At 40.8% G+C, this 13,712-nt stretch overlaps 2 protein-coding genes across 4 annotated transcripts in view; one reads left to right on the forward strand and one right to left on the reverse strand.

Moving 5' to 3' along the window:
* The window catches only part of ftsj1 (FtsJ RNA 2'-O-methyltransferase 1), a 10,564-nt gene extending 3,194 nt beyond the window's left edge, over positions 1–7,370 (reverse strand). The window contains exons 1-7 of the mRNA XM_083565265.1: positions 7,140–7,370; positions 6,370–6,535; positions 3,032–3,101; positions 2,758–2,860; positions 1,339–1,417; positions 1,096–1,148; positions 887–940 (exon numbers count right to left, since the gene is read on the reverse strand). Of these exons, the coding sequence (XP_083421391.1) occupies positions 887–940; positions 1,096–1,148; positions 1,339–1,417; positions 2,758–2,860; positions 3,032–3,101; positions 6,370–6,490 (480 nt within the window). The 5' untranslated portion in view covers positions 6,491–6,535; positions 7,140–7,370. The remainder of the gene's footprint in view (positions 1–886; positions 941–1,095; positions 1,149–1,338; positions 1,418–2,757; positions 2,861–3,031; positions 3,102–6,369; positions 6,536–7,139) is intronic.
* A 5,029-nt stretch (positions 7,371–12,399) lies between these two features.
* Positions 12,400–13,712, forward strand: part of rictorb (RPTOR independent companion of MTOR, complex 2b) — a 39,679-nt gene continuing 38,366 nt past the window's right edge. For all 3 annotated transcript variants that reach the window (XM_083565012.1, XM_083565010.1, XM_083565011.1), the window contains exons 1-2: positions 12,400–12,557; positions 12,714–12,761. In XM_083565012.1, the coding sequence (XP_083421138.1) occupies positions 12,509–12,557; positions 12,714–12,761 (97 nt within the window). In that variant the 5' untranslated portion in view covers positions 12,400–12,508. The remainder of the gene's footprint in view (positions 12,558–12,713; positions 12,762–13,712) is intronic.

Below are 13,712 nucleotides of genomic sequence, written 5' to 3' on the forward strand. Positions count from 1 at the left end.
CACCTGTTGGTGGGTGGGATTTATTAGGCGGCAAGTGAACATTTGGTCCTCAAAGTTGATTTGTTAGAAGCAAGAAAAATGGGCAAGCGCAAGGATTTAAGAGAGTTTAACAAAGACCAAATTGTGATTTCTAGATGACTGGGTCAGAGCGACTCCAAAACTGCAGCTCTTGTGGGGTGTTTCCCGGTCTGCAGTGGTCAGTATCTATTAAAAATGATCTGAGAAAGAACAGGTGGTGAACCGACAACAGGGCTCAATGATGCACATGGGGAGTGAGGGCTGGCCGGTGTGGTTCGGTCCAACAGACGGGCTACTGTAGAAGGTAATGCTGTTAATGGGTCAGGACTGTTTTGACAGCAAAAGGGGGGACCAACACAATATTAGGCAGGTGGTCATAATGTTATGCCTGATCATTAGCCATAAAGTTATGCCTGGTCGGTGTAAACATATTTAATGTGCGATTCTTTAATTACTTATTACAATGCAAAGGACACCCACCTTAAAAATATCTACATATACCGTTTATAAGAGTACAGTCAACCCCCTGATAATTAGCGGTTCAGAACTTGCTGCTCCGAAATTCTCGGGTTCTCATTTGGAACCTAACTAACAGCAAGTTGCGGATTATCTTAAAATTCACGGGAATCCACAACGGGACTGCATGTTCAAGAACGTTAGGAATAACATTTTACACTATGTTCTTACTAACAAATTACATAACATTTTTTAAAAACACTTTATTGGATTAAAGTGAGATAATGTCTAGATGAATGCAAACCAAAGGGCAGATTTTCTAAACTCGAGGTGGTCTTAGAACGTAACCCCCGAGAGTTCCGGGGGACCACTGTATACTTAATCATATAGAAATGTTTTCATATAAGCTTACCTTTGCTACAAAGTTTCCTCCAGGTTTTAGAACGTGGGTTGTGATATTCAGAGCCTTTAAATCAAACATGAACACGCATTATTAAAGTCATTTAAAATGAACAACATACCTAACCAAATTTTGTAAAAGTCCTTAAGCTTCTTTTTGTTTTTTTCTAAAACTCGCACTGCTGTTAAATGTGCAATGTGAAGGTGAATATTGATACTTACAGCCAGAAGAAGTTGTGCTTGAATGTACTCGTCTACATCGTGCAGTCCCGTAACTGTGAATACAATCACACACACACACCTGGAGTTCAATCAGCAAAGTAAGTCCACTTTTCAGCAAGAAAATACCCCCCCAAAAAAACAATACACAGCAGATTGGTGAACTTTCTCAGTGAAAGCACTAAAATCAGATAGCAATTGAGAAATAATAAATAAATCAAAATAAGAAAAAATTGGTATAAATACCATCAGGGGCACCATCACACACCACCAAGTCTGCAGCCTGCCCCTCAAAGTGCCTTATAATCTCCTGAGCTGTGGAAACCTACAACACAAAACCAATAAACATGGTTTAACCATCATCATGTAAACAGTACCATCATGATGAGATCACACAAACACCACTAATAGATAGTATTTTTCTGAAGTACCAGACAAACACCTCCATTATGTCTAAAGGGGCATTATTACAGGGGGGCAAAAAAGTATTTAGTCAGCCACCAATTGTGCAACTTCTCCCACTTAAAAAAATATGATGAAAATTACAGGCCTCTCATAGGTACACTTCAACTATGAGAGACAAAATGAGAAAAAAAAAATCTTTATCTGGAACTGCAGGATTTGAGTCCCTGGCATAGTGTGTTACTGATGGTAGCCTTTGTTACTTTGGTCCCAGCTCTCTGCAGGTCATTCACTAGGTCCCCCCCGTTCTGGTTCTGGGATTTTTGCTCACGTTCTTGTGAACATTTTGACCCTACGGGGTGAGATCTTGCGTGGAGCCCCAGATCGAGGGAGATTATCAGTGGTCTTGTTTGTCTTCCATTTTCTAATAATTGCTCCCACAGTTGATTTCTTCACACCAAGCTGCTTACCTATTGCAGATTCAGTCTTCCCAGCCTGGTGCAGGTCTACAATTTTATTTCTGGTGTCCTTTGACAGCTCTTTGGTCTTAGCCATAGTGGAGTTTGGAGTCTGACTGTTTGAGGTTGTGGACAGGTGTCTTTTATACTAATAACGAGTTCAAACAGGTGCCATTAATACAGGTAACAAGTGGAGGACAGAGGAGGCTCTAAAAGAAAAGTTAGAGCCAGAAATCTTGCTTTTTTGTCGGTAACCAAATACTTATTTTCCACCATAATTTGCAAATAAATTCTTTAAAAATCAGACAATGTGATTTTCGGGAATTTTGTCTCTCATAGTTGAAGTGGACCTATGATGAAAATTACCGGCCTCTCTCATCTTTTTAAGTGGGAGAACTTGCACAATTGATGGCTGACTAAATACTTTTTTGCCCCACTGTATAGCTTTCATTAAATAAATTGTACAGGTTCATTTTTTTTTATTTATTTATTAATCTATAGTTTGCCATTTGAAAATTGCCTCCTAAAATAAATGCTTTGAAAGCCCACAGTGCTGTTTAATTGTGGATTCTGATTGGTCAGAAGCTTTAAAAGTTTCTATAGCAACAGCTCATTCACATGGACTTGTATCGCAGATGCTCTGCATATCTTTCTTATATTAAAATTAAAAAAATCATTGATATGCTGAAGATTTGTTAGTTTATTTAAGGCTTACAGAATAAATATCAGCAGTAAACCGAGTCCCCGACCACCAAAATGTTAGGAATGGCTGAGAACTACAGCAAAAATATGGGCACTGCTGTACCTTAGTAATATCACCCTGAATCTGTGTGACTCCAGGTAGAGGAGCCATCGCCTGAAGATCCACTGCTACAATCTTCACTTCTTCACACGACTCATTTGACGCTCTAAAACATCATTCAAAGGCCTTAAATTCAAAATTTTCAGCAAAACATTTGGTTGCATAAATGTTAATAAAAAGAAAATGATTTTTAAAGTTTAAAAAAAAATATTTATAATAATTATGAGATGGATTCTGAGGCAATTTGAATTTTGCTGAGAGGATTAAAGTCACTTACCGGAGTTTGCGACTCAGAACCTGACTCCAGCTGCCGGGTGCGGCACACAGATCCACCGCTCTCCTTACACCTGAAGAAAAGAAAAACAAAAAACACACACATCATCATGACTACTCTGTGTTCTTAAACGCAAAAAATCTATCAGGAAGGATTCAAATGATAAACTGTCACTGATTTTTACTGTATTACACTCACTTATCTGATTAGCAACAAACTATATTCAGAATAGTATCAGTAAATATAAAAACTACCTATAAACTTCATAGAATGGTTGTCATAGTAACCTGAACAATTTGGTTCTACATTTTGCGCTGCCTGTTTGAAAGATTTTAAGATGATTGCACAGTGAAGGGTGTGTCATTCTGTCCTATCCTGTGTATTTTAATGCAATCTTGCCATAATGTTCGTTTTCAGATCAGGAAGGTTTTTTATTAGCTTAGTCGATAGTAATGTGTAGTTAGTAAATCATAGTAACTTAAAGGAACAGTGGGCTCAATGAATGCGAACAATGAATGCGAACTAACGACGTACGAAATGCTTGGTCCGATTTAGAAAAGAAAAGAAAAGAAAAAAAAAAACCAGCAGTTGAGCAGAACATTCCCTTTAGCAGATGCTCGAAAGTGTTTTAAATGACTAATACACTTTTCTTCCAAACACTGAATCAGTGACTGATTCCTGTGTGGTGGACAGTTAAAAACTTTTTTTCCTTGTTGTTATTTTTCAAGTATCTATAATTTATCAGTATGTTTTATTTTGGAAAAGCTTTTACTTTTTATTTACAACATTTAAATGCACAATATCTTTTTTTTTTTTTTACACCACTATATTTCTGAAATACACACCGGTTTTAGCTGCTTTGGAAGTGCATTTGTATTACCTGGCACAAAACTACAAGTCAAGTCAAGACGCTTTTATTGTCATTTGTACTATACACAGTGGTACATAGTTCACAGTAAAAACGAGACAACATTCCTCCAGAACCCTGGTGCTACACTTAACAACATAGAGTTACAACACAACACAAAGCTACATAAAGTGTATCGAGTGCAACCAGTGCAAACAGTGCAGACGAAAAACAGTCAAAGACAAGACAAAACACATAACCCAAAATAGCGCCAACCGGTAAACATACTGTATACTCGGAATATACAGTACTGTGCAAGAGACCAAGAGTATATACAAACAGACAGTCAAGTATAAATAATAATAAATAAATTATGGTGGAATGGATTAAGATGATTAATGAGTGTGTTAAGTTCAGGTTGTACATTTCGGTAACATAAATTTGAGTGAGTGTGTGTGTGCGTGTGTGCGTTCCAGTTCTGTGTATTAGGAGCCTGATGGCTTGCGGAAAAAAGCTGTTACACAATCTGGATGACGGCCCGAATGCTTCGGAACCGCTTCCCTACTGGCAGGAGGGTGAAGAGTGTGTGCGAGGGGTGTGTGGAGTCGTCCACAATGTAGTTGGCTTTGCGGATGCAGCGTGTGGTGTAAATGTCCATGATAGAGAGGAGAGAGACTCTGATGATCTTCTCAGCTGTCCTCACTACCATCTGTAGGGTCTTGCGATCCGAGACGGTGCAGATCCCACCCAAGCATAACCGCACAGATCTTGCAGAAGTTTGTGTGGAGTGGGGACTCCCAGTGTATGTCTTTAGCAATATTGAAAGTGAATGGTGTTCAGGAGAATGGAACCCTGAACCACATCAGTTATTAAAAGATAGTTTTAAGAGATCTGTATGTATACTTTCGACATTTAAGCACAATGAAATTACTTTAACTCAAGCAAAAATGTAATGAAATAAGGACACCTCGACATGACTGACTGATCAAAAGACATGACTGCATGACTAAAAACCTGATTCAAACCATTCAGAAGCACTAAAGAAGCACAGATTAACCAAAAGGTTCTCCACATATTGCAATAATATTACTTATCTCCCTGCTAATTTCAACAAGCATCAAATTCTCATATTTTACAGATCAAAGGTGTCCACAAGGGTCTTTATCTTGAACCGCAAAACCCGCTGCTGCCTACACTCGTGCAGTACATTAAAACCTGCACTTCACACCTTTGTCCACTAGATACCGCTGTTTTCAAACAGTTGGAAGCTTGAATTACTAAAGCAAGAGATCCTACGGTGGCCAAATATCCTCTTCTTCATTTGGCTTCTCCCATTAAGGGTCGCCACAGCGGACTACCCGTCTCCATAGCCCCCTGTCCTACAGACCACCATCCAATGCTGTCTAGCTACACTGTGCCCAGCCAACACCTTAAAGTCTCCAATCTCTTTCAGGTTGCATCTCCTACATAGAACATAGTCCACCTTCCTCCACTCTTATAAAGCCATACCTACCCATCACCTCTGTTCCCTTCACCTACATGCCCATCGAAATCTATCCCAATCACCAATCCTTCATTCCTAGGTACACCTTCTACCACCTCATCCAACTCACTCCAGAATTTTTCCTTCTCCTCCATCTCACAGCCCACTAGTGGATCATAAGCACTGATGACATTTATCATCACCCCTTCAACTTCCAGCTTCACGTTCATCATCCTATCAGAAACTCTCTTCACCTCCACTACACTCTTACTGTACTCTTCCTTCAGAATCACCCCTACACCATTTCTCTTCCCATCCACACCATGATAAAACAGTTTAAACCCACCTCCAATGTTCCTGGCCTTACTCCCTTTCCACTTGGTTTCCTGAACACACAGCATATCTACCTTTCCACCTGAACCTCCACTCTCCTCCACTTCTCCTTTCCCTGCCGTCTCTGTAGACGTCTTCCTCCTCTCCTTCTCCTCCTTCGGCCAACAGTAGCCTCTACATCTGCCTCTTTCAAACCAACTACCTGCATGTCTTCCCTCACCACATCCAAAAACCTCCGTCTTGGCCTTCCTCTTTTCCCTCTTCCTGGTGGCTCCATCCTCAGCATTCTCCTACCGATAAGGCCATGCATTATAATATATTTTTCTTTCGTGTTTTCTCCTGCTTAATTTTCTCATGAGCTCGACATAACCTTGTGATCAGAACTTAAATTTTCCAGATGTTCGGCATAAAAGAGCATGTTCTAAAGGCAGCATCATGGATAATAACCATAACTATTTAGGCAGGTGAGAAAATAAAGTCGTTATCACGAGCAAACAACTTTTATGTTGAGATGAAGAGAAAATTAAGTTTTAAACATGAGAAATTTAATGTTTTACTTTAAACTTATACAACTTTAAAATTATAATGCATGGCCTCTTAGGAAATATGTTTATCAGTGACTTTTCCACCACTACAATGAAATTACATTTCTTTGAAGAGATTACACACGAGTCTTGCCTTTGAACAGGTTGAACTCCTCATCCAGCTGCAGCAGTTTGAAGGCGCTCCTGGCTCTCCAGCCCTCTTCTTTAGCCAGTCTGTAGTAAATATCACGCTTGTCTTTGGAGGAGCGACCCATGTCTCCTCAGTCCAACAAAACAGTTTACAAAATAATGGAAATCACCTGTTATAGGGTTTGACAAGGTCAAAGAAATTATGCAAAATGTGGCAGCTGTGTCCAATTTACAGTAGCATACAGTCATATTTTAAGACAAACATAATAGAACGGTTTTTTTTTTTTATATTGAGACTATTATAAAAAATAAAATTCTCTATCGCACATTTTGCATAAAAGAAAAAAATCAGAGGAGCCTATGGACATATTCATCAGAAATGATTGGCAGCTGTTTTGGTGTTTTAATAGCAGGAAGTCCCGCCCCTTTTTGGCGTTTGCGGTTATTAATATAAATGTAAATCTGTAAGTGTATGTTGTATTATGATTACATGATATAGATAACACCAATCTAACACTAACCCAATCATAACCATTAGCCATATCAGTTAAAATAATGTGACATATAAAAAAACATACATAAACAGAGGTAAAAGGCGTCACGTGTGCCTGTGTAGTTAGCAATTAGCAACCAAGCTAAATAAGTAGCCTGGATAAAAGCTAACCTCTGCTTACTTACAGGTTAAAAAAAAAAAAAAAGCACTACAATTAGGCTTACATCTAAATAAATCTTAATAAATCTAAATTTCTCTTTACATGTACCATATATTCATACTTCTCTTTTAAAATCGTTTATCGCCAAAGCTCCAGGGTGAACTGCCTCTCAACCCAAATCACACTCAATCAAACATATAGTGCACTAATTGATGTCTTACAGCACATTAAGGTTTACTCTATATAGTGCACTAATCTTAAGATCAGTCAGAGATTTGAGTTTGAGCCCGTATGAGTTCCGCTGTTTGAAAAGACGTGTACTTCTTCTGTTTTCAAGATAAGTTTAATTAAAAGAGCATTACTGCCACCTACTGACCACACACTGTACCTATACGCTTACTGTGTGTTTCCCTACCAAGCATAAATCAGTATTTCATTCATTTGAACTAAAAAGTTGCTTCAGATTTTCAAGAAGTGTATTCATTATATATAATTGATTTTTTTTTACCTCACATTCACATGCAGCAAGCAAACTCCAACTGCTCTCCACTGCCTTTGTAAAAAAAAAAAACGAATTCCCTATAAATAATGTAATAAGCTTGATAAGCAGGGTTTGTAATTAAAACATTGTCTAAACATAAAATAACTGAAGATTTAGAATAAATAACGAAATAAATGTAAAAATTAATAAAACTTATAATTATAATAATAATAACAATAATAATAATAATAATAATAATAATCTTTTTCTTTTTCTTTTTTTTTCTTCTTTTTTGTTCTCCTTCGGCTGCTCCTATTAGGGGTCGCTACAGTGGATCATCCGTCTCCATATCACTCTGTCCTCTACATCTGCCTCCTTCAGACCAACTACCTGCATGTCTTCCCTCACCCGATCCAAAAACCTCCTCCTTGGTCTTCCTCTTCTCCTCCTTCCTGGCAGCTCCATCCTCAGTATTCTCCTATACCCCATGTCTCTAGAATGTGGTACAAAATACACTTTTTAACTGATAACAATCTCACTCGACTGACCACCAATGTTATAGGAACATTGACAGGAGCCATGGAATTACAAGATGTGATTAGATTAGATTAGATTTGATTAGATTATATTAGATTCAACTGTATTGTCATTTTGCAAAGTACATGTACAGAGCCAATTATATACACCTACCATCTAACCAGAAGTGCATAAGTGGCATATTTACCATAAATATCAATATGCTAAATGTGAATATGGCTTCATATGTAAAGAGGTGAAAGTGATTATTGTACAGAAGATGCAGGAGGTAATAGGATATGGTGTATATGTATCTATAATATTATACAGTAGAACTGTACAGAGGATAAGACATGTCAAAAAGATAACATACTCAGATAACATACAGTATGTACTTACATTCTATACAGAATATTTCACTCATTAACTGTAAAATTGCTGCTTGCACAAACATTGATAAAACATTCAGTATTTTCATGTACAGTATTTCATATTATAAAGACAAATCCATTTGCACAAACACTAATCTGCTTCACTGTACTGCTGCAGTGTCACTGTTTCAATATCTTAAATGATTATTATTTTATTTTTTTTGCACATAAAATGCACATAAAATGCCCCAGTTTGTTTTGTGTTACATTTTGTTGATTTATGTTTTGTATCACTGGTCCTGGGCGAATGTTGTTTCATTTCACTGTGCTCTGTAATCTATATGGTTGGAATAACAATACTTGATTAATTTACGAGGAACTGCATCTATGAAATGTCTTCAGTGTTTTGGATTAAACTAAAGCACAAAAAATATCCGAACCCAACAAAACAAAACTGTGTTTATTTGAAAGTTTTGTACACTGTAACACTATTAAAGCTTGTTTCCTGATACATATGTAGTGTCATGTCATGGTGTATGCCAAATTCCTTTTAAAACCTAATAAACCAAAATCAAAATCAAAAAATTTATTGAGTCCAAAATCTTTTATTGTGTTTTTTTATTCTTAAGAAACAGATCAAAGGAATATATATTTGGGTTTAATGAATAGCGTTTAACTAATAGATTAGTGTAATACTTATTATATGATGTAATTATTATTTTATGTATTGTATACATAATGAAAATAACCCAGCCATTATGGCTGCACAAGCCAGTGTACTCTTAGTGCCGGTCCCAAGCCCGGGTAAATGGGGAGGGTTGCGTTAGGAAGGGCATCCAGCGTAAAACATGTGCCAAATCAAATATGCCGATAACAAATGAGAATTTCATACCGGATCGGGCGAGGCCCGGGTTAACAACGACCGCCACAGGTATCGTTAGCCGACAGGGAACCGGTGGAAATTGGGCTACTGTTGGCCGAAGGAGGAGGAGGAGAGGAGGAAGACGTCTACAGAGACGGCAGGGAAAGGAGCAGTGTAGGAGAGTAGAGGTTCGGGTTGGTACTTTAAATGTTGGTACTATGACGGGTAAAGGGAGAGAGATAGCTGATATGATGGAGAGGAGAAAGGTAGATATGCTGTGTGTTCAGGAGACCAAGTGGAAAGGGAGTAAGGCCAGGAACATTGGAGGTGGGTTTAAACTGTTTTATCATGGTGTGGATGGAAAGAGAAATGGTGTAGGGGTGATTCCGAAGGAAGCGTACAGTAAGAGTGTAGTGGAGGTGAAGAGAGTTTCTGATATGGTGATGATTGTGAAGGTGGAAGTTGAAGGGATGATGATAAATGTCATCAGTGCCTATGCTCCACAAGTTGGCTGTGAGATGGAGGAGAAGGAAAGATTCTGGAGTGAGTTAGATCAAGTGGTAGATGATGTACCCAGGAAAGAATGATTGGTGATTGGGGCAGACTTTAATGGGCATGTAGGTGATGGGAACAGAGGTGATGAGGAGGTGATGGGTAGGTATGGTTTTAAGGAGAGGAATGTGGAAGGGCAGATGGTGGTAGATTTTGCTAAAAGGATGGAAATGGCAGTGGTGAACACGTATTTTAAGAAGAAGGAGGATCATAGGGTGACGTATAAGAGTGGAGGAAGGTGCACACAGGTGGACTATGTGCTATGCAGAAGATGGAACCTGAAGGAGATTGGAGACTGTAAGGTGTTGGCGGGGGACAGTGTAGCTAGACAGCATCAGATGGTGGTCTGTAGGATGGTTTTGGAGGAGAAGAAGAAGAGGAGGAGAGTGAGGACTGAAAGAAGAATAAGATGGTGGAAACTGAAGGAGGAAGAGTGTAGTGTGAGGTTCAGGGAAGAGGTCAGACAGAGGCTCAGTGGTGTTAAGGAGGTGTTGGATGATTGGGCAACTACTGCAGGATGTGATAATGGAGGCAGCTAGAAAAGTACTTGGTGTGACATCTGAAAATAGAAAGCCAGACAAGGAAACATGGTGGTGGAATGAGGAAGTGCAGGAGAGCATAAGGAGAAAGAGGTTGGCAAAACAGAAGTGGGATAGACAGAGTGATGAGAAAAGTAGGCAGGAGTACAAGGAGATGCGGCAGCAGATTAAGAGGGATGTGGCGAAAGCCAAGGAAAAGGCATATGAGGAGCTGTATGAGAGGTTGGACACTAAGGAAGAAGAAAAGGATTTATACCGATTGGCCAGGCAGAGGGACCGAGCTGGGAAGGATGTACTGCAAGTTAGAGCAGTGAAGGATGGAGAGGGAAATGTGTTGACTAGTGAGGAGAGTGTGTTGAGAAGGTGGAGGGAGTATTTTGAGCAGCTGATGAATGAGGAAAATCAGAGAGGGAGAAGGTTGGATGATGTGGAGTTGGTGAAGCAGGATGTAGATAGGATTATTAGCGAGGAAGTGAGAGCAGCAATTAAGAGGATGAAGAGTGGAAAGTCGGTTGGACCAGATGACATACTGGTAGAAGCGTGGAGATGTTTAGGAGAGATGGTTGTGGAGTTTTTGACCAGATTGTTTAACAGGATTTTGGAAGGTGAGAAGATGCCTGAGGAATGGAGAAGAAGTGTGCTGGTAGTGATCATTAAGCATAAAGGAGATGTGCAGACCTGCAGTAACTACAGGGGAATTAAGTTGATCAGTCACACCATGAAGTTATGGGAAAGAGTAGTGGAAGCCAGGCTGAGAGAAGAGGTGACCATCTGTGAGCAACAGTATGGTTTGATGCCGAGGAAGAGAGATGCCTTATTTGCTTTGAGAATGTTGATGGAGAAGTATAGAGAAGGACAGAAGGAATTGCATTGTGTATTTGTGGATTTAGAGAAGGCGTACGACAGGGTGCCAGGAGAGGAGTTGTGGTATTGTATGAGGAAGTCAGGTGTGTCAGAGAACTATGTGAGGGTGGTGCAGTACATGTATAAGGACAGTGTGACGGCAGTGAAGTGTGCAGTAGGAACGACAGACTGGTTCAGGGTGAAGGTTGGACTGCATCAAGGATCGGCCCTGAGCCCTTTCCTGTTTGCAGTGGTGATGGACAGGTTGACGGACGAGGTCAGACATGAGTCTCCCTGGATTATGATGTTTGCGGATGATATTGTGATTTGTTGTGAGAGTAGGGAGCAGGTTAAGAAGAGCCTGGAGAGGTGGAGATATGCGCTGGAGAGAAGAGGAATGAAACTCAGTAGGAGTAAGACTGAGTACATGTGTGTGAATGAGAGGGAGGGCAGTGGAGTGGTGCAGTTGCAGGGAGAAAAGCTGGAGAAGGTGGAGGAGTTCAGGTACCTGGGGTCAACAGTGCAAAGTAATGGAGAGTGTGTTAGAGAAGTGAAGAAAAGAGTGCAGGCAGGGTGGAGTGGGTGGAGAAGAGTGACAGGAGTGATTTGTGATAGTAGGGTATCTGCAAAAATGAAAGGGAAAGTTTATAGGACTGTGGTGAGACCTGCGATGTTGTATGGATTAGAGACAGTGGCATTGAGTAAAAGACAGGAGGTGGAGCTGGAGGTAGCAGAGCTGAAGATGTTGAGGTTTTCGTTGGGAGTGACGAGGATGGATAAGGTTAGAAATGAGTTTATTAGAGGGACAGCGCATGTAGGATGTTTTGGTGACAAGGTGAGGGAGGCGAGATTGAGATGGTTTGGACATGTGCAGAGGAGGGACATGAATTATATTGGTAGGAGAATGCTGAGGATGGAGCCACCAGGTAGGAGGAAAAGAGGAAGGCCAAGGAGGAGGTTCATGGATGTGGTGAGGGAAGACATGCAGGTAGTTGGTGTAAAAGAGGCAGATGTAGAGGACAGGGTGGTATGTAGACGGATGATCCGCTGTGGCGACCCCTAATGGGAGCAGCTGAAAGAAGAAGAAGTATACATAATGAAAATGTTACTCAACAAAACCAAATATGCAAAAGACAAAACAATGGGCACAAAATAAATGATTAAATCTTTCTGTGCGGCCCGGGTTCCGGTATCGGTATGGGGATCCCTGTCAGATCATATCGCGCATTACCGGGGCGTCCCTGTGGCCGAGATCTCGCGGCGCTCGAGCTTCCGTTCTCGCGAGACTTCGCGGTGTTTCCGGTGTTGTGAATCGTCTCTGGAAAGATGGCGGTTAGCATCCGAGCTCGTCCTATCCGAAGTATACGGATGCGAGGTGAGACTCGGTCCCTCTCCCCCGTCACCCGGCCGCCGCTTCTGGCGTGTCCGCAAACATGGTTGATTTTATCTACATGTTGTATTTTTGGGGACATTCGGTTTTGACGCTCACGGCTGTTTTGCGGTGTGTGTGTTCTTTTTCCCCTGCCCACAGGTCGGAATGACAGCGGGGAGGAAAATGTACCACTGGATCTCAGCAGAGGTGGGTTCAGTACCGTTAGCAGCATTGCTAATCCGCGTCCATGGCTGGAATGTCCGGCTCGGGTGGGGAAAGCGAGGCCGATCAGCGGCAGTGTTGTTTGGTGAACGCGATTTTCAGTGCTGGCCGTTGAAGCATCACGCGGACCGGGTGCTGGTTTTAGGGGTTAAATAAGTCTGTGCTTCAGGACAGGTAGCTAAGCTAATTTAGCTCCGGGCCACGAATATAAAGCTCACATTTCTGGGTGTTCTGTAATGTAGTGGAGGCGAGAAATATGAGGTTTGGGTGCTTTTGAGCTTTATAACGCACCGGACAGTGAGACTGCTTATAGCATGTTATTGCAGCCTGCTGAGACGCCCCTGCTTGCCCTGATGGCGGGGCTTGTTTTGGTGAGTGTCTGTGTGTGTGGGGATTAAAAGACATGGTCATATATATATATATATCATATCCGTTCTGACATGTTGAGATTAGAAGTGTAAAATAGAGGGGGTGTAGGGGGCAAAAACTTACAAGCAAATAGTCCATAATGTCTCCCAGGATTCAGAATTGGTGTTTGAGATTTTGCTTCTTGTCCCTATGTATTAAAAACACCCTTCTGATATAAAAAAAAGATTTGATAAGTCATACTGTACCAGTTTTGTGCTTATCCAATGAAACACTTTAGATATGTAGGTCCCGCCCCCAGGACTGGGTCTTGCTCTAGAATAGCAGCTTGTTCACATTAAACAAAGGCGTGTGTTGCGCTGAAAGTCATCCCACACACTGTTGCGTCTAAGTGTTTAAGGACAAACGGTTGGTGTTGGTTGAATTGGAAGTGGTTTGGCACTTGTGTACGGTGCTGTACTCTTCTGTTTGTGTGATAGCTGTCGTCTGGAATGACGCAGCCTCGGAGTGGCAGCACAGGCGGCATTGTAGTGCGTGTACAACAGTAGATGGGTTTTTTCGGTGGGGCTA

The sequence above is a fragment of the Silurus aristotelis genome (genome assembly GCF_946808225.1).
Source record: "Silurus aristotelis genome assembly, chromosome: 16".
Taxonomy (NCBI): domain Eukaryota; kingdom Metazoa; phylum Chordata; class Actinopteri; order Siluriformes; family Siluridae; genus Silurus; species Silurus aristotelis.